At 43.3% G+C, this 20,624-nt stretch overlaps 1 protein-coding gene across 1 annotated transcript in view; it reads right to left on the bottom strand.

Moving 5' to 3' along the window:
- The window catches only part of PDS5B (PDS5 cohesin associated factor B), a 536,259-nt gene that overhangs the window by 250,826 nt on the left and 264,809 nt on the right, over window positions 1–20,624 (bottom strand). Inside the window, 1 exon segment of the mRNA XM_030200370.1 lies at window positions 580–628. Within this exon segment, the coding sequence (XP_030056230.1) occupies window positions 580–628 (49 nt within the window).

The raw sequence follows: 20,624 nt of genomic DNA, 5'->3' as shown, positions 1-20,624 counted from the left end.
GTGCTTCACATGAAACCGTGGTAAACCAGCATAGATAAGAGTTACAGTAATCAACACATGACAAAACCAAGGCATGAATGTGCGTAGGGCTGAAAAACCTATGATGTTTTCCAAGAACCAATATAGCAAACAGCATGAAATCCTGATTGCAGAACCCGAGATATTTGCTTGCGGAACCTAAGACCAGAGTCAAAAGTGACACCCAGGTAACAGAACAAGTCCAATGAAGAAATAGTGGAGTCGAAAAGGAATAGAGATTGTTGCAGAGAAGAAAGACCTCCTGTGAACCAGCAGGCTGTAGTTTTGTGTGTTAAGCACCAGTTTACGCTCTCACATGCTGAAAACTCCAGCACATTCCAAGCAGTGCCGGAAAAATACTGCTGGATCTGCGTGGAAAAGGAACTCCCTAATGCTGAGTGCTAATGAGATGCAAATTTAAGTGCGCTCATAGTATTGAGCATTAAGGAGTTTGGCAGGAGGTAGGAGCAAGTGAGGTAACAAGCAAAGCTAAAACAGACATAGAAAATAATAAACCAGAGTGTGGAAAATAAAATTAAGGGGAAGAGGGAGGGGACTTACTTGTAATTATCATCACTTTAGCGAATATAGCTTTACTGTTGGTATCACTCTGAAAGTCACAAGAAAAGGAATATTAGATATTGTTGATTAAAAATATATATCTTAAAACTGCAGTGATAGAAATACTTATGAACAGTGAAAAATACATGAAATTTCCACACCAGACTGCTTCAAAAGAGATTCTCAAAACTGAAAGATATACCAAATCATATCACAAACTTACTTCACTAAAACTATTAGTCCCAATTTGTCATATCTCTGCATTGCTCATGGAAAAATGCCCTAACTCCAAGCAGCTTTTTTTAAATTTGCTAGCAGAAAGCTATGCAATCACTATTGGTAGGACTCATTTCATTAATGAGGCTCCATTGGAATACTAGAGATTGAAGACTTTTTCCCCAACACGTACTAATTTCATTTGAATCCTCTCTGTACATTCCATTTCCCAAATATAAGCATTAATGTTTTTCACCAACTTTATTAAAATATATTTCAGAATGCATCGAACCACTCTTGGTAGTTCACTGCATGAGACACTAACACAGAAGCTGAAACATTACTGGCATGCTATTTATGTTCTTTAATATTTATAATGAGGAAAATACTTGGGTTTAAGATAACATTTTACAACAAAACAGAATTTATACTTTTTCCAGCTCAATGCTTCAGAAAAAAAAACATAATAAGCACATTTAATAACCAGATAAAGCGAATGCTACATACCTGTAGAAGGTATTCTCCGAGGACAGCAGGCTGATTGTTCTCACTGATGGGTGACATCCACGGCAGCCCCTCCAATCGGAACACTTTCTAGCAAAGTCCTTTGCTAGTCCTCGCGCACCAATGCGCACAGCGCATGCGCGGCCGTCTTCCCGCCCGAACCGGCTCGTGCCGGCCAGTCTCATATGTAGCAAGACAAAGAGAAGGGAAGACACAACTCCAAAGGGGAGGCGGGCGGGTTTGTGAGAACAATCAGCCTGCTGTCCTCGGAGAATACCTTCTACAGGTATGTAGCATTCGCTTTCTCCGAGGACAAGCAGGCTGCTTGTTCTCACTGATTGGGTATCCCTAGCCCCCAGGCTCACTCAAAACAACCATGGTCAATTAGGCCTCGCAACGGCGAGGACATAACTGAGATTGACCTAAAAAATTTACCAACTGAGAGTGCAGCCTGGAACAGAACAAACATGGGCCTAGGGGGGTGGAGTTGGATGCTAAACCCCGAACAGATTCTGAAGCACTGACTGCCCGAACCGACTGTCGCGTCGGGTATCCTGCTGCAGGCAGTATGAGATGTGAATGTGTGGACAGATGACCACGTCGCAGCTTTGCAAATCTCTTCAATAGTGGCTGACTTCAAGTGGGCTACCGACGCTGCCATGGCTCTAACATTATGAGCCGTGACATGACCCTCAAGAGCCAGCCCAGCCTGGGCGTAAGTGAAGGAAATGCAATCTGCTAGCCAATTGGATATGGTGCGTTTCCCCACAGCCACTCCCCTCCTGTTGGGATCAAAAGAAACAAACAATTGGGCGGACTGTCTGTTGGGCTGTGTCCGCTCCAGATAGAAGGCCAATGCTCTCTTGCAGTCCAATGTGTGCAGCTGACGTTCAGCAGGGCAGGAATGAGGACGGGGAAAGAATGTTGGCAAGACAATTGACTGGTTCAGATGGAACTCCGACACAACCTTTGGCAAGAACTTAGGTTGAGTGCGGAGGACTACTCTATTATGATGAAATTTGGTGTAAGGGGCCTGGGCTACCAGGGCCTGAAGCTCACTGACTCTACGAGCTGAAGTAACTGCCACCAAGAAAATGACCTTCCAGGTCAAGTACTTCAGATGGCAGGAGTTCAGTGGCTCAAAAGGAGGTTTCATCAGCTGGGTGAGAACGACATTGAGATCCCATGACACTGTAGGAGGCTTGACAGGGGGCTTTGACAAAAGCAAGCCTCTCATGAAGCGAACAACTAAAGGCTGTCCTGAGATCGGCTTACCTTGCTGTCACACCAGACGGCAAACCTCCTCCATAGAAAGAAGTAACTCCTCTTAGTAGAATCTTTCCTGGAAGCAAGCAAAACACGGGAGACACCCTCTGACAGACCCAAAGAGGCAAAGTCTACGCTCTCAACATCCAGGCCGTGAGAGCCAGGGACCGGAGGTTGGGATGCAGAAGCGCCCCTTCGTCCTGTGTGATGAGGGTCGGAAAACACTCCAATCTCCACGGTTCTTCGGAGGACAACTCCAGAAGAAGAGGGAACCAGATCTGACGCGGCCAAAACGGAGCAATCAGAATCATGGTGCCCCGGTCTTGCTTGAGTTTCAACAAAGTCTTCCCCACCAGAGGTATGGGAGGATAAGCATACAGCAGACCCTCCCCCCAGTCCAGGAGGAAGGCATCCGATGCCAGTCTGCCGTGGGCCTGAAGCCTGGAACAGAACTGAGGGACCTTGTGGTTGGCTCGAGATGCGAAGAGATCTACCAAGGGGGTGCCCCACACCTGGAAGATCTGCCGCACTACACGGGAACTGAGCGACCACTCGTGAGGTTGCATAATCCTGCTCAGCCTGTCGGCCAGACTGTTGTTTATGCCTGCCAGATATGTGTCTTGGAGCACGCCGTGACGGCGAGCCCAGAGCCACATGCTGACGGCTTCCTGACACAGGGGGCGAGATCCGGTGCCCCCCTGCTTGTTGACGTAATACATGGCAACCTGGTTGTCTGTCTGAATTTGGATAATTTGGTGGGACAGCCGATCTCTGAAAGCCTTCAGAGCGTTCCAGACCGCTCGTAACTCCAGAAGATTGATCTGCAGATCGCGTTCCTGGAGGGACCAGCTTCCTTGGGTGTGAAGCCCATCGACATGAGCTCCCCATCCCAGGAGAGACGCATCCGTGGTCAGCACTTTTTGTGGCTGAGGAATTTGGAAAGGACGTCCCAGAGTCAAATTGGACCAAATCGTTCACCAATACAGGGATTTGAGAAAACTCGTGGACAGGTGGATCACGTCTTCTAGATCCCCAGCAGCCTGAAACCACTGGGAAGCTAGGGTCCATTGAGCAGATCTCATGTGGAGGCGGGCCATGGGAGTCACATGAACTGTGGAGGCCATGTGGCCCAGCAATCTCAACATCTGCCGAGCTGTGATCTGCTGGGACGCTCGCACCCGCGAGACGAGGGACAACAAGTTGCTGGCTCTCGTCTCTGGGAGATAGGCACGAGCCGTCCGAGAATCCAGCAGAGCTCCTATGAATTCGAGTTTCTGCACTGGGAGAAGGTGGGACTTTGGATAATTTATCACAAACCCCAGTAGCTCCAGGAGGCAAATAGTCATCTGCATGGACTGCAGGGCTCCTGCCTCGGATGTGTTCTTCACCAGCCAATCGTCGAGATATGGGAACACGTGTACCCCCAGTCTGCGAAGTGCCGCTGCTACTACAGCCAAGCACTTCGTGAACACTCTGGGCGCAGAGGCGAGCCCAAAGGGTAGCACACAGTACTGGAAGTGACGTGTGCCCAGCTGAAATCGCAGATACTGTCTGTGAGCTGGCAGTATCGGGATGTGCGTGTAGGCGTCCTTCAAGTCCAGAGAGCATAGCCAATCGTTTTGCTGAATCATGGGGAGAAGGGTGCCCAGGGAAAGCATCCTGAACTTTTCTTTGACCAGATATTTGTTCAGGGCCCTTAGGTCTAGGATGGGACGCATCCCCCCCCCCCCCGTTTTCTTTTCCACAAGGAAGTACCTGGAATAGAATCCCAGCCCTTCTTGCCTGGATGGCACGGGCTCGACCGCATTGGCGCTGAGAAGGGCGGAGAGTTCCTCTGCAAGTACCTGCTTGTGTTGGAAGCTGTAAGATTGAGCTCCCGGTGGACAATTTGGAGGTTTTGACGCCAAATTGAGGGTGTATCCTTGCCGGACTATTTGCAGAACCCACTGATCAGAGGTTATGAGAGGCCACCTTTGGTGAAAAGCTTTCAACCTCCCTCCGACTGGCAGGTCGCCCGGCACTGACACTAGGGATGTCGGCTATGCTCTACTGGAGCCAGTCAAAAGCTCGTCCCTTGCTTTTGCTGGGGAGCCGAGGGGCCTTGCTGAGGCGCATGCTGCTGACGAGAGCGAGCGCGCTGGGGCTTAGCCTGGGCCGCAGGCTGTCGAGAAGGAGGATTGTACCTACGCTTACCAGAAGAGTAGGGAACAGTCTTCCTTCCCCCAAAAAATCTTCTACCTGTAGAGGTAGAAGCTGAAGGCTGCCGGCGGGAGAACTTGTCGAATGCGGTGTCCCACTGGTGGAGTTGCTCTACCACCTGTTCGACTTTTTCTCCAAAAATATTATCCGCACGGCAAGGCAAGTCCGCAATCCGCTGCTGGATTCTATTCTCCAGGTCGGAGGCACGCAGCCATGAGAGTCTGCGCATCACCACACCTTGAGCAGCGGCCCTGGACGCAACATCAAGGTGTCATACACCCCTCTGGCCAGGAATTTCCTGCACGCCTTCAGCTGCCTGACCACATCCTGAAATGGCTTGGCTTGCTCAGGGGGGAGCTTGTCCACCAAGCCCGCCAACTGCCGCACATTGTTCCGCATGTGTATGCTCGTGTAGAGCTGGTAGGACTGAATTTTGGCCACGAGCATAGAAGAATGGTAGGCCTTCCTCCCAAAGGAGTCCAAGGTTCTAGAGTCCTTGCCCGGGGGCGCCGAAGCATGCTCCCTAGAACTCTTGGCCTTCTTTAGGGCCAAATCCACAACTCCAGAGTCATGAGGCAACTGAGTGCGCATCAGCTCTGGGTCCCCATGGATTCGGTACTGGGACTCAATCTTCTTGGGGATGTGGGGATTACTTAATGGCTTGGTCCAGTTCGCCAGCAATGTCTTTTTGAGGACATGATGCATGGGTACTGTGGACGCTTCCTTAGGTGGAGAAGGATAGTCCAGGAGCTCAAACATTTCAGCCCTGGGCTCGTCCTCCACAACCACCGGGAAGGGGATGGCCGTAGACATCTCCCGGACAAAGGAAGCGAAAGACAGACTCTCGGGAGGAGAAAGCTGCCTTTCAGGAGAGGGTGTGAGATCAGAAGGAAGACCCTCAGACTCCTCGTCAGAGAAATATCTGATGTCTTCCTCTTCTTCCCACGAGGCCTCACCCTCGGTGTCAGACACAAGTTCACGGACCTGTGTCTGCAACCGTGCCCGGCTCGACTCCGTGGAACCACGGCCACGGTGGGAGCGTCAAGAGGTAGACTCCCTTGCCCGCACCGGCGAAGCTCCCTCCGCCGACGTAGTCGGGGAGCCTTCCTGGGAGGCGACCGCAGTCGATACCGCACGCGGTACCGATGCCGGAGACCTCACCCCGGGCAAAGGGCCAGCCGGCGCCTCACTCAACAGTACCGGTGGCGCAAGCACCCCCGGTACCGGAGGGGTAGGGCGCAACAGCTCTCCCAGGATCTCTGGGAGAACGGCCCGGAGGCTCTCGTTCAGAGCGGCTGCAGAAAAAGGCATGGAAGTCGATGCAGGCGTCGATGTCAGAGTCTGTTCCGGGCGTGGAGGCTGCTCCGGGCTGTCCAAAGGGGAGCGCATCGACACCTCTTGAACAGAGGGCGAGCGGTCCTCTCGGTGCCGACACGGGAAGGAGACCGGTGACGATGCTTCTTCGACTTCTTGGAACGAAGCATGTCACCGGAGCTTCCCGGCACCGACGAGGAGGACGTAGAATCCAGCCGTCTCTTCCTCGGGGCCGAGGCCGAAGGATGTCGGTCTCGGGGGGGCTGTACCGCAGGAGCCCTCAGGGTGGGGGGAGACCCACCCGAAGGCTCACCGCCACCAGCAGGGGAATGGACAGCCCTCACCTGCACTCCAGACGAAGCACCACCGTCCGACGACATCAGCAGACGAGGAGGTCTCGATACCACCGACGCCGACGCAGCCTTCCGATGACGCCCCGATGCAGAGGGCCGATGCCTCGATGCACTCGGGGACGAAGATGAAGGTCCAGGCGCTGACGACGTCGATGCAGTCGATACTCCCGGTGCCGATGCCGACGAAGAGCCCGAGAACAAAACGTTCCACTGGGCTAATCTCGCTACCTGAGTCCGCTTTTGTAAAAGGGAACACAGACTACAGGCCTGCGGGCGGTGCTCAGCCCCCAGACACTGAAGGCACGACGCGTGCCTGTCAGTGAGCGAGATAACCCGGGCGCACTGGGTGCACTTCTTGAAGCTGCTGGAAGACTTCGATGTCATGGGCGGAAAAATCGCGCCGGCGAGATCAAAACTCGAAATGGCAAAAAAGGCACCGCAAAAATTAGGGGGAAGAAAAACTTCGACCGAGGCCTAAATAGGGCCTACCCCGACGACGAAAGAAAACTTACCGGGGCAAAAACTGGAAGTATGGGAAGGGAGCCGACCATAAAGGTCTCCTTTCGACACCTTTTTTTTTTTTTTGAAAGACACAGTCGATAAACGACGCGTGAGGTCAACTTAGGGGCGCGAACGGCGAAACACAACCGTACCGAGCACGGACAAAAGAAGACTGGCCGGCACGAGCCGGTTCGGGCGGGAAGACGGCCGCGCATGCGCGGTGCGCATCAGCGCGCGAGGACTAGCAAAGGACTTTGCTAGAAAGTGTTCCGATTGGAGGGGCTGCCGTGGACGTCACCCATCAGTGAGAACAAGCAGCCTGCTTGTCCTCGGAGAATGTACATTTCTGAAACCTACACAAAGTTTTTTTTCCATCATTTGAATAAACAGTCATTGAGTCAGTGGCAGAGAAGTTACATTTGAGTTTTACCCACAAGTGAAAGGAACTCTACTGATAAAGCTTTAAATCAGACCATCCTACTAGCAAAAAATGTTACATTAAAAAAAATGTTCATATAACACACTGTCTCTACTTGTTGCAAATTCTACAAATCTATAGAAACTCTCCTATGTATATGGATATATTAGTCCATCCATTTTTTTTAAACCATTAATAAAACTGAAATTTTAGTCATGAAAATAAGGTTCACATGCAAACTTTTAAAAACAGTAAACAGAAATATTTCAATCTGTACATCAACACATATAGTCAAACCCAAATACAGAACCTTGCTGAAATCATCATACCCTGAAACAATTTGCGCATTCTGCTGTCTAAAAAATACAATACACATTAAAGTAGGAGTTTTATTTGGCAGATCATAGGTACCGCAAACTATGGTCATAGACAGTATGCCTCCTTTCTTTTTACTCAACAGATTCTCTTAAGTCTCTGGTCTTTTTGTCCTCAGCTGCTCTCATTCTGTTCTACCCTTTTAATTTTATGGAATTATTCTCAACCTTTTTTTTTGGGGGGGGGGGGGGGGGGGGAGCTTTTAGAACGTAAATCACTTTGGTATGCCCGAAGTGAAGATTGTTATATTGAAAACCTAGATATACAGAAATATGTTAGTAGTGCAGTAGGTGTAATTCTCTCTCTCTCTCTGCCTTGTCACAGTATTAGATTGTCCTACTGTGTAGCTCCCAATGTGTATGCAACACTAAGCATTATTACACATCAGGCATCGATAAAAGATAATAAGATAAAAAAGATAATAAGAAAAATTATAAAAATTATTTTTAAAAAAAATACCGAAGGAGGTTGGCAGGGAGAGCCGATGATTACAACTGTCGCAAATAAGGTTGTAAAAAACAAAATTTAACCTTAGCGGCTTATGAGACTCCCCTGCTTAAACAACATCATGCTGATTGCATACGCCGTATAAATTCTACTTTTATTGCTTGGAGGTTTATCCTATATATAAGCAGTGAATTTTTCCAAGTCCACTTTAATAATAGCTTATGGACTTTTGAGGAAGATATCTAAACCTTTTTAAAACCCCGCTAAGCTAACTTTTTGCTACATTCTCTGGCAATGAATTCCAAAGTTTAATTATACACTAAGTGAAGAAATATCTTCTCCAATTAGTTTTAAATTTAATACTTTGTAGTTTCATTGCGTGCTCCCTAGTCCTAGTATTTTTGTAAAGAGTTAACAAGCGATTCACCTCTACCTGTTCCACGCCACTCATTATTTTATAGACCTCTATCATATCTCCCCTCAGCCGTCTTTTCTCCAAGCTCAAGAGCCCTAGACATTGCAACTTTTCCTCATAGGGAAGTTGTCCCATCCCCTTTATCATTTTCATTGCCCTTCTCTATACCTTTAATTCCACTATATCTTTTTTGAGATGCAGAGACCAAAACTGCACACAGTATTCGAGGTGTTGTCGCACCATGGAGTGATTCAAAGGTATTATAACATCCTCATTTTTATTTTCCATTCTTTCCCTAATAATACCTAACATTCTATTTGCTTTTTTGCTGACAGCACACAGAGCAGAGGGTTTCAACATAACGTCAATGATGACTTCTAGATCCTTTTCCTGGTAGGTGACTCCTAACGCGGAACCTTGTATCACATAGCTATAGATTGGGTTCCTCTTTCCCACATGCATCACTTTGCGCTTACTCACATTAAATGTCATCTATCATTTGGCTTTCCAGTTTCATAAGGTCGTCTTGCACTTTTTCACAATCCTCTTGCAACAACTTTGAATAATTTTGTGTCATCAGCAAATTTAATTACCTCACTAGTTATTCCCATATATAGATCATTTATACATATGTTAAAAAGCAGCGATCCCACTATCAACCCTTCTCCATTGAGAATACTGATTTAACCCTACTGTCTGTTTTCTATCTTTTAACCAGTTTTTAATCCACAATAGAACACTACCTCTTATCCCATGACTCTCCAATTTCCTCTGGAGTCTTTCAAGAGGTACTTTGTCAAATGCCTTTTGAAAATCCAGATACACAATATCAACTGGCTCACCTTTGTCTACATGTTTGTTCACCCCTTCAAAGAAATGTAATAGATTAGTGAGACAAGATTTCCCTTCGTTAAATCCATGTTAGCTTTCTCTCATTAATACATGCTTAAGTATATGCTCTGTAATTTTGTTCTTTATAATAGTCTAACATTTTGCCTGGCATCGACGTCAGGCTCATCGGTCTGTCATTTCCCAGATCACCTCTAGAACCTTTTTAAAAATCAGCGTTACACTGGCCACCCTACAATCTTCTAGTATCATGCTTGATTTTAAAGATAAATTACATATTACTAACAATTCTTAAAGTTCATTTTTCCATCCTATCAATACTCTGGGATGTATGCCATCCAGTCCTAGTGATCTGCTACTCTTCAATTTGTCAAATCTCCCCATTACACCTTCCAGGTTTACAGAGATTTGATTCAGTTTCTCTGACTCGTCAGAACTGAATACCATTTCTGGCACCAGTATCTCTTTCACATCATCTTCAGTGAAAACTGAAGCAAAGAATTCATTTAATCTCTCTACTATGGCTTTGTCTTCCCTCAATCATCTAGTGGTCCAAATGATTCTTTTACTGGCTTCTTAATATACCTAAAAAAGTTTTTACTATGTGTTTTTGTCTCCAACGCAGTCTTCTTTTCAAAGTCTCTCTTTGCTTTCCTTATCAGCATTTGACTTGCCATTCCTTATGCTGTTTCCGGTTATTTTTCGTCAGGTTTTTCTTCCATACTCTGAAGGATTACATTTTTGGTTCTAATAGCTAACTGCACCTCACTTTTTAACCATACCTGCTTTCATTTGTTCTTCCTTCCTCCTTTTTTAATACATGGAATATCTTTGGTTTGGGCTTTCTAATAGAAACAATATCCAAGTTTTCTTCAAACATTAGGGCTTGCAAGTCGAACAATTTTACTTAGCCTACGAGCATTTGTGTCCATTGATTTTCATGTGCTTAGTGAGTTTAGGTGGTTTTCTATATTTAGATGACCTTTCCCCTCTGCCATCATGTTTATTTTGGGGGTGACTATCTGAATTTCCTTGTTTCCTTATGTCACCCCCGCCTTGTAGTTTAAATGTCTAGAAACATACTGTCTGAATTTCTCCCCAAGGATCCTTTGTCTCGTCACAGAAAGATGTAGTCCATCATTACAGTACAACCTGTTATTTTTCCACGTATTACCCCATGCTCCTATGTATCTAAAACCTTCTTCTATATACCAAGACTCAAGTCTTTCCTCTCCCTATCCCCATGTAGGAATTACTTCAGAAAAAGCCACAGTCCAAGCCAAAGATTTCAGTCCCTCCCCAAGCTTCTGGAACGCTCTCTGTGCTGTAAACTTGCTATTGTTGGCCAGGTCATTTGTCCCCAAGTGAATTACATCAGTATTTGAAGCCTTGCTCTTCTCAGATCACATTCAGTATTTGGTCAGTACATCTGATAGCCGAAGATCCTGGAAGACATTTCACTAGGTTGGAACCCCTGAACTGTGCTCCTAAGCTAATGATTCTCATAACAGAGTCTCCGAACAGTAAGAGTTTTCTGCTTTTCACCAATCTGTCATTGTTTGGGGGATGTTTCTTGGGTTGTGCTACTTTCCTTGACTCTGGTTCCACCACAGTACTTCTTTTTTCAACATCATAATGATGCAATGCAGCAGAAGATTTGACAGGGGCAAAGGTTGGGAAGATGAGTGTTTCTGTGTCACAAATCTTAGTCTACCAGAGCCTACTGTGACCCCTCTATTCCTCTGTTTCATTCTCTATGGCAGTGGTTGTGGTAAATTAGCCGGGAATCAAGTAATCCTGGATACTTTTTTAGTTATAGCTAATTCATTCTTGAGTTTGTTGATTTTGTTTTTCAAAGCTGATATTTGGAGACAGATAGGACAAGCTCTAAGGTTCCAGATAGTTTTCCTTAGGATTAAAGCAGAACATGCATTGCACTGAATGAAGGTCATATTGTTGTGATTCAGAAGTGTGAAAAGGTGAACTATGATAGGGGATAACAAGGAGGATTGACCAATTATGATGCAATTAAGATACTTGTCCATTGATTGCCCTATATAAAGGGAGTTCACCTAGGGTTGGGTGGGACTATATAGTCAGACCCTCTGCAAGTGAAAGGATGAGGGGTGGGTGGGTATATAGGGTCAGACCCTATGCAAGTGAAGACAGTTTTGTTTTGTTGTTTTTAATAGAATAGAGAAGCAGGTAGAGTCAGCAGTTTATCTGGAAGATATTAGACACAGGTAACATCAGTTTACAATCAAACCACGTCTGAAAATACCCAGCACGCTCAGACAACTCACAAGGTAAACTTTAGTTCTGTTTTTTCTTTCACCACAAATTGCCCCTCCTCCACAGGTATGCAGTCTATGAGTCACCAGATGCTATGTAACCAAACTGATTGAATTAAGTCACTTGGCACAGTTCTAATGAGAGAACCTTTAAGACAATTCCAGCATAAAAATATGAAATCACTGGCACAGAAGCTCAAAACACAGTTCAATAAAAGCACCTTTAAGACAGTACCAGCATAAAAATATTAAATCACAATTCAACAGCAATTTTAAATTATAGGCAATAGGATGAAGACAGATTAGAAACTTTTAGAGGTCAGACCCTCTGCAAGTGAAGACAGTTTTGTTTTGGTTTATTTAATAAGATAGAATACAGAAGCAGATAGAGTCAGCAGTTTATCAGGAAGATATTAAGACACAGGTAACATCAGTTTACAGCCAAACCAAGTCTGAAAATGCCCAGCGTAGCTCAGACAGCTCACAAGGTAAACAAGGTACTTAATCCAGAACTTATATCAAATCTGATCATGTTATGATCACTGTTATCAAGCAGCCTCAGCATCATTACTTCCTGCACCAAATCATGTGTTCCACTAAGGTCTAGTATAGTTCCTCCTCTTGTTGGCTCCTGAACCAACTACTCCATAAAGCAGTCTTTGATTTCATCAAGGAATTTTACCTCTCTAGCATTCCCTGGTATTACATTTATCCAGTCAATATCGGTGTAATTAAAATCACCCATTATTATTATATTCCCCAGTTTGTTAGCCTAACTTCTGATAACATTTCTATCTGTCTGTTCATCCTGGCCAGTTGGACGGTAGTACTATCACTATCCTTTTTCCCTCTACACAAGGAATTTCAATCCACAGAGATTCCAAGATGTGTTTTGTGACCTGCAAAATTTTTAGTTTATTCAAGGCCCTCCCTAACATACAATGCTATCCCTCCACCAATTAGATCCACCCTATCACTATAATTTGTATCCTCATATGACAGTGTCCCACTGGTTATCCTCCTTCCACCAGGTCTTAGAAATGCCTATTACATCTATTTTTTTCATTTAGTGCAATATATTCTAACTCTCCCATCTTATTTCTTAGGCTTCTGGCATTTGCATATAGACATTTCAAACCATGTCTGTTGTTCCTATTTAGATCTTGCTCAGCAGTTGACAGTGATAATGTGCAATCTATCTGCTTTTTATTTAAAGAATCCTGGTCTACTATGGTCTCTACTGCAACCTCACTATCAGGACGCCCTATCTTCCCTGTCCTGGTGATATCTTTGAAAGATACCTTATTCCGAACCATGCATGACTGTCGACCTTCCCCCAGTTTCCTAAAAGCTGCCCTCTCTCCTTTTTAAATGCTGATGCCAGCAGCCTGGTCCCACCTTGGTTAAGGAGTTTAAATTTGGCTTCCACAGCATGCCCCCCCCCCCCCGCCACATTTTCCTATGTCATAGGCTCCTCCCCGGCACTAACTAAAATATTATCTAGGTGCCGCGTGTTATCCGTCTTATGTCTGTTGCTAAGGAATGACATAGCTTGGTTGCCAGGAAAGGAAAAACAGTGATGTGGATGAACTTTTATCTTACTCCTTGGCAGTTGTGGACTCAGTTATAAAATGGATAGAAACTGGTTAAGTGACTGGCAAAGGTTAGTGGTGAACTATGTTCATTCCAAAGAAAAAGGGGCTACCTATGGAATCTTCAGGTACCTGTCCTAGATCCAACTCTGTTAAGTACCTTTATAAATGATATTACAGAGGAGGTAGTAGGGATGGATTTTTTTTTTGTTTTTGCACACACCAAAAAAAGCAACAAAAGGTACTCCTGAGGAAATAAGACAAAAGGAAGAGTAATCTAAGAAACCCTGAGGAATAATCAAAAGCTTTGCAGTTTAAAAAAAAATCACTAAGAAAATGCAGAAATCTAATGAAGTTAAGATTCACTGCTGTAGGGTACACATGCTGTAAGGAGACTGGCACAGGAACCACCTGGGGCTGTACTAGAATAGTCCTGAGGCTGATATGGGGTGGGGCGCTGATAAAGGCCTACTGTAAGCTGATGCTCAAGTTAGAGTTTAACATAGTTGGATCTAAAACGAGTTAAAACAGAGTTCCACACTAAGACAGGATCAGGGCAAGCAAATTCTGAGGAAGTCTCTAAGCAAAGGCTAGACAGCATTCCTTTCTGGCCATCCCTTGATCAATCCTCATCTCAGAGATGGGGCCACTGTTTTATCTGGTTGAGTCTCTGCCTCTGAGGAATCCAATTTTGCTTATATCCAAGCCTTGTTCTAACTGCAGTGTGGAGGATGAGCCATTAATGTCCACCAATCTGAAAACATTATCTATCGATGACTTGCCCATGGTCCCAATTGGAGAAAGTAGGATTTGAACTATGGCTTTACTGGTTCAAAACCTGCTTCTCTGGGGCAATCAGGGGTGAGATCATGTGGCTCTCTATATAAACAGGGGTACCCCTCACACCTGCTCCCCAGCGCCTAAGCGCTCCCTCATAGGCTAGTAACAGAAACTGACTCGTCCAAAAAAATAGAAGGGTTCACTTACCTTAGCACAGCTATATAAAAGAATACTACCAATAATATAATATTTTCCCAAAATATTTCAGTTATAACTCCTATCACTACTATAATGCATTGGATAAGCCACAAAAAAAAAAACCACACAGAACTTAAGCTCTACTAACCCCTTAGTTCAGCTCACACTTTCCAAATTAATTGTATTGTATTGTAACATTTATACCCCGCACTTCCCACTTATTAGCAGGTTCAATGCGGCTTACAAATATAACAAGTTTACAAGATAACACAAAATTAACACTACTTTGGGCAGTAGATTAAGAACAAAGTACCCTGATTATGTTTTATTACATTTGCTATCTATTCCCGGTTTGCCTGCAACCTGATAGTGTCCAGGAAGCTCCAACAACTGGTCTAACATCAGCTCCAACTGACATGTACTCAATAGGTGAGCACAGGTACAGAGGAAGAGATAGAGGGATAGATATGCAGAAGTACAGTGTCCATTACAGTCTTTATCCACAAGCAGGGTACCCAGGATGTAGCTCAGAATCCTAGGCAAATGCCTGTAGAAGTATATAAATGGTTGCATGTCAAAGTACAATGCAACTTATCAGGCATAGTATCGGCAAGAGTGGGCTCGCTCTCATCTCTCTCCAGCAGTCATAAGTTTCAGTTCTGTGATATCTCAAAAGAAACTCCCATGATTGGTAGCACAGGAGATTGTTTTTGCTAAAAGAACCAATTAGGGCTAAAGTGTCCACATGGTATCCGCAGCACAGAGGCTCTCTGACACAGCATAACACAGACCCATCTGGAATCCAATGTTGTGACATGAATAAAGAGTTTGCACTAATAAAGTCTGTCTCTAGGTACCAAGTCTCACAACTGGATTGATCCTGTACATTGCAGTGAATAACTACAGTAGCTTGGGATAAGTACATAGAATCTTTAAGGGAGAAAAAGGGATAGTAGATGGTATGGATGGGCAGACTGGATAACCATATGGTTTATCTGTTTTTTTCATTTTTCTCTGTTTTTAAGTAGCATAGGACCTTCTTTCACCTTTGTCCCACAAAACCAATGCTGTAAGCAATACAGTTCCAGCATTCGGTTGGTACAGGCAGGTCCAGGCCTGGGCAGAACTCTCATACACAAGCGGGATAGCACAACTGCATTGTCAGCAATCACTGATAATTTGCAATCTATGTAGGTTCAGCTGAGGCTGCTTTGACTATTTTTCATTTAACATTCCAGAAAAAAAAGAACCCCCATATAATGTGCCAGGGGTACCTTGGCCCCTGAATCCTCAAACTCTCATAAGTGTCAGCTAATCTCATATAAAAGTTTTGGTAGCAATGAAGAGTAAAGAAGAGAGCTCTGCAGTTTAAGTAAGTCCAACCCAAAACCTTAGCACCAGAGGCACTGACCCATGTTGAATGCAGGAAATGTACAGACAGTGAGAAGACAGCCACCCTCACACCTATCAATGTGGGCCTTTGGAATAGTCCATCAATGAAGTCCAACGTTGGTCACTGTTAGAGCATTGAAGCAGCCCCATGAATAGGGCTGCTCATCCTCTTCAATATCATGGGAGAGACTGAGGATGCTACCCATTCACCTTAAATGACAAGATGACAACACTCAGTTAAAATAACGTTTACTGGAATATTTTGATTTATGTGAACGCATGAAAAATGATTACTTCTGTAAGTGAATACAAGATGCTCTGAATAGACCGCAGGAACTGTATCATACAGTAAAGTATTTGATTGAAGGGTATAAGGACATAGATCAGAGAAGTGAATATGATGCTATGGCCTATGCTGATTTTTTGACCATGTTTGAACAGTGGATGGATGATTGTTGTCCTCAATTGAAAGATCATAAAGCATTGATTACAGAACCTATATGGGTTGAGTTTGAGGCGACGAGGGTTCAGGAAATGACAAGAATGGTTTCTGTAATTACTCCAACTCAGTCTTTATCTGACCCGTGTTTGTCTGGGGTTGTCCGACAAATGAATCATAAAATAGCATTGCCGCTAACATGTATTATTAGTAAATCCCTTAGTGAGAGTGAGGTTCTAGAAGTTTGTAAAGAAGCTACAGTTAAACCATTTTTTTTAAATGAGAAATTAAATCCTGGAAGTATAAGTAGTTACAGGCCAATTTTTGTGGTCTCTTTTGGGGAAAAGTTATTGAGAAGGTTGTCTTGCAACAACTTGAAAATTCTGTGGAAAAACAATGATTGTTTGAATAGATTTCAATATGGTTTTTAGAAAAGCTCAGTGTGGAGATGTTATTAATTTCTACAGCAGATACCATGAAAAGGGGTATTGATAAAAATTAATGTTATTGTCTAATTTCATTGGATGTGTCACCTGCCTTCGATTCAGTTGGAGATATCTTGTTAGCTAGGCCAGAGAAGCTTAGTATAGGGGGTAAAGTGTATGATTGACTGGTTTGCATCTTATTTGTCTGACCATGTTTTGTTAGTTCAGAGCAGAGGAGGGGTTTCTAAATCTATTCCTGTTTTGAGAGGGGTCCCACACAGATCTGCTTTTATAAGCATTTATAGGATGAATAACTCTTCTGGGCAAAGCTACTCAATGAGTAATTCCCAGGTTCCGTTTACAGGAGTCTGGCTAAACCAACTCCCTAGCTCTGTCCAGGGGTTATATATTATAAAGGAACCTGGCTGTTCTGGGCCTACACCAGAACTTTTCTTCTGTTAGAGAGAACTGGAATAAAAGTAAAGTCACTGCTGTGAAATATATTAATTTATTATATAGGTAAGAAAATAGTATAATACACCCTACACTACAGCTCAGCTTAACTCTGCGCTCATATCAAGTCACATCAAATTCAACTACGTCTGCCACATGGACACCTGAATGTGGAGTACCACAAGGATCACCTCTTTCACCAACAATTTTCAACCTAATGATGATCCCCTTGACAAAACTCCTATCAAACCATAACCTTAACCCATACATATACGCTGATGATGTAACAATATACATCCCTTTCAAACATGACATCAAAGAAATCTTCAATGAAATCAACCAAAGTCTACACATCATGAACACCTGGGCAGATGCCTTTCGACTAAAACTAAATGCAGAAAAAACTCAATGCCTAATACTTACCTCCCAATACAACACGAATGAATTTACCGCTATAAACACACCAAACCTAAACCTTCCGATCTCAGGAACCTTAAAAATCCTTAGAGTCACTATTGACCGCCACCTAACACTCGAAACTCATGCAAACATCACAACTAAAAAGATGTTCTACTGCATGTGGAAACTGAAAAGAATAAAACCACTCTTCCCAAGATCCGTCTTTTGCAGCCTAGTGCAATCCCTTGTGCTCAATCATCTGGACTACTGCAACTCACTATACGCAGGATGCAAAGAGCAAATACTGAGAAAACTTCAAACAGCCCAGAATACAGCAGCCAGACTCATCTTCGGAAAACCAAAATACGAGTGTGCTAAACCCTTACGAGAGAAACTGCACTGGCTCCCACTCAAAGAACGCATTACTTTTAAAGTATGCACATTAGTCCACAAAATCATTCACTGTGAAGCCCCAGCCTACATGTCCGACTTAATAGACCTACCACCCAGAAACGCTAAAAGATCGTCCCGTACTTTCCTCAACCTCCACTTCCCTAATTGCAAAAGAATAAAATACAAAACACTACATGCATCAACCTTTTCTTACATGAGCACACAATTCTGGAATACACTACCACGCAACCTGAAAATGACTTACGAACTAACCAACTTCCGCAAATTATTGAAGACTCATCTCTTTGATAAAATTTATAGAAAAGATCAAAGCATATGAAGTCCACACACTGTTAATAAATTTACGCACACTATCAATAATTTTACCACATGTATACCATTACTCATAATATTATTATTTTTTTTATAGAATGTTCTCCTATTACTATTCTGCTGTCCTATCATCTTCTGCTGTTTCTTTCCATTGTTCTTTCAATTGTTCTTTTCCCTCGATGATACTTGACTTGTCTTTGCATAACTCGTCACATTGTAATCAATAACCAAGCTGCTACAATTGTACTTCCATCTTTACAACATATTGTAAGCCACACTGCACCCGCAAATAGGTGGGAAAATGTGGGATACAAATGCAATAAATAAATAAATAAATAAATAAATAAATAAATAAATATATGGCCTCTTTGTGTGAAGTTTTTAAAACATTAGATGTTGAGTACCGGCTTTACGCCAATGATATACAATTTTTTTTAACAATAGTATCATGGGGAGAACAGTTGTCCTCACATTTGGCATCTTGTATGAATGCAATTTGTAGGTGGATGACAGCTAATAAACTTAAGTGTCGATAAAACTGAAAAAGGAGAATGAATGTTGGCCTCAGACTCGTCATGTGGGTGCAATTGATATACCAGTGCAAAAGGAGATAAGGTTGTTGGGTGTAATCTTGGACTGTCATCTTTAAATGAAAGAAAAAATTATTCATGTAGGTCAATCAACTTTCCATCAATTGTGGATGTTGTTTCATTTAAAACCCATGTTATGTACAGTAGATTTCTGGAGTGTTATCTAGGCTATGATTTTGTCAAAAATTGACTATTGTAATTCTCTTTATTTGGGTGTTCCAGAGTATAGGATCAGATTTACAAATAATACAAAATGCAGCCACTAGATTAGTTTTTGGTGTTTCCAGATTTGAACATGTAACTCCACTTTTGAAACAACTTAGTTATCTGTGAAATATCAAGTGCAGCATAAAGTTTTGAGTATAATTCATCAAGTAATATATGGTAAAATGCCTTGGTATTTTGGTCAAGTTTTTACTTTGTCTACATCAGGAAGGTCCCAAAGATCGGATTTTTCCACGTCTGAGTTTGCAACTGGTATCTTAAGTACATTATGTCTATACACAGGTCTCAGCTTTCTCTATAGCAGGAATGATATTTAAAAAACAGTTTTTTGTTCAAGCCTTCCTTTGATATAGTACAGTTTTAGAAGCTGTGACAGCAGCACTTTATGTTTTAGATTATGTTAGTAGCATTTTACATTAAATTCTGTTAATTGAAGATGTTTTGTTTTACATTGGTATGTATGTTTATATGGAAACTGCCTAGTTTACAGGCGGGTTAGAAGTGTTTAAAATAAATGAATATTCCTACAAAAGATCAAGGTATCTTGACCCCAGAAATCCTCAAATTGTTTGATGGAAGGACTGAAGAGGTGCAGAGTCTACTTGTTTCTATTCCCTGCAGCAATACAGCCACCTACACAGACTCCCCATGGAGCCCATTCAAGATTCATGCACTGCCTACAGCTTTAACAAAGAAACAGGGATAAAGAGGTGCATCAGCATAGGCTGCTTTGATGCTCATATCCAGTAAAATGGAAAAGAAAGCTGCTCTGAGACACCAATTTGAATCAAGACCTAGAACCTAACAAACAAGGTTATGTCTTCATCTTACCCCTAGCTAGCAGACAAGGCCTATACCAGACTTCCTCCACAAAACACTTTTCTGAAACAGACAAGTATTCCTGGGATCCACCTATAGATCAGGACTTTGCTAAAGAGCAGTCAAATGGTCTCCTGTCGGGACCCTCTCTACCCATGAAAAGGAAAGTTCCCGCCAGAAGATCTCCTTCACCAATTTTAAATAGGAGATATTTCAAACCATTCCATTTCCTTTAGAAAAAGATGATGAACTCTGGGTGGAAATACTGCACATCCCTGAACTTTACAAGTCCACACAAAGGACGTGTTAAGTACCTATGAACAAGATCCTAAAAGACATACAGAAGACAATCTGGGAGCCCCTCCTCTTTATAAAGCATTTTAACAAGAAAATGAACTATTTATACAGACTAAAAGGCTCCTGAATACTATGCTCACTTTTTACCAGCTCTTCATGAACCAATGTATGAAGAAACATCAGTGTTGAACATTCAATACAATTAGCCAAGCACTTCCCACTTCTTAGGCTTCTCCAGCTACCTGGAAAGTGGGGCTGGCAAATTTTATTTAATAAAGATGACAGGAAGTGATGTCACTGATCTGATGACCACTTAGCAAGCTCCCCAAAGCCCCATTAATTAGCAATCCCTGAGGTATCTATTTACCCTTGAGAGGTAGATGAGGTCTGAAGGAAGTTCCACAGAAACAATGGTGAGGAAGAAAAAGCTGGATCTAAAAATCTATGCTTACCAGTCAACGGAGTCAGTAGACAATGTAACGCAGTAAATGACAGCAGATAAAGACCTGAACAGTCCATCCAGTTTGTCCAACAAGATAAACTCATTGTGGTTTCTAAGATG

This window comes from Microcaecilia unicolor, chromosome 4 (genome assembly GCF_901765095.1).
Source record: "Microcaecilia unicolor chromosome 4, aMicUni1.1, whole genome shotgun sequence".
Taxonomy (NCBI): domain Eukaryota; kingdom Metazoa; phylum Chordata; class Amphibia; order Gymnophiona; family Siphonopidae; genus Microcaecilia; species Microcaecilia unicolor.
Note: the sequence above shows the minus strand (reverse complement) of the source record. Positions and strands in the feature narration are given on the sequence as shown.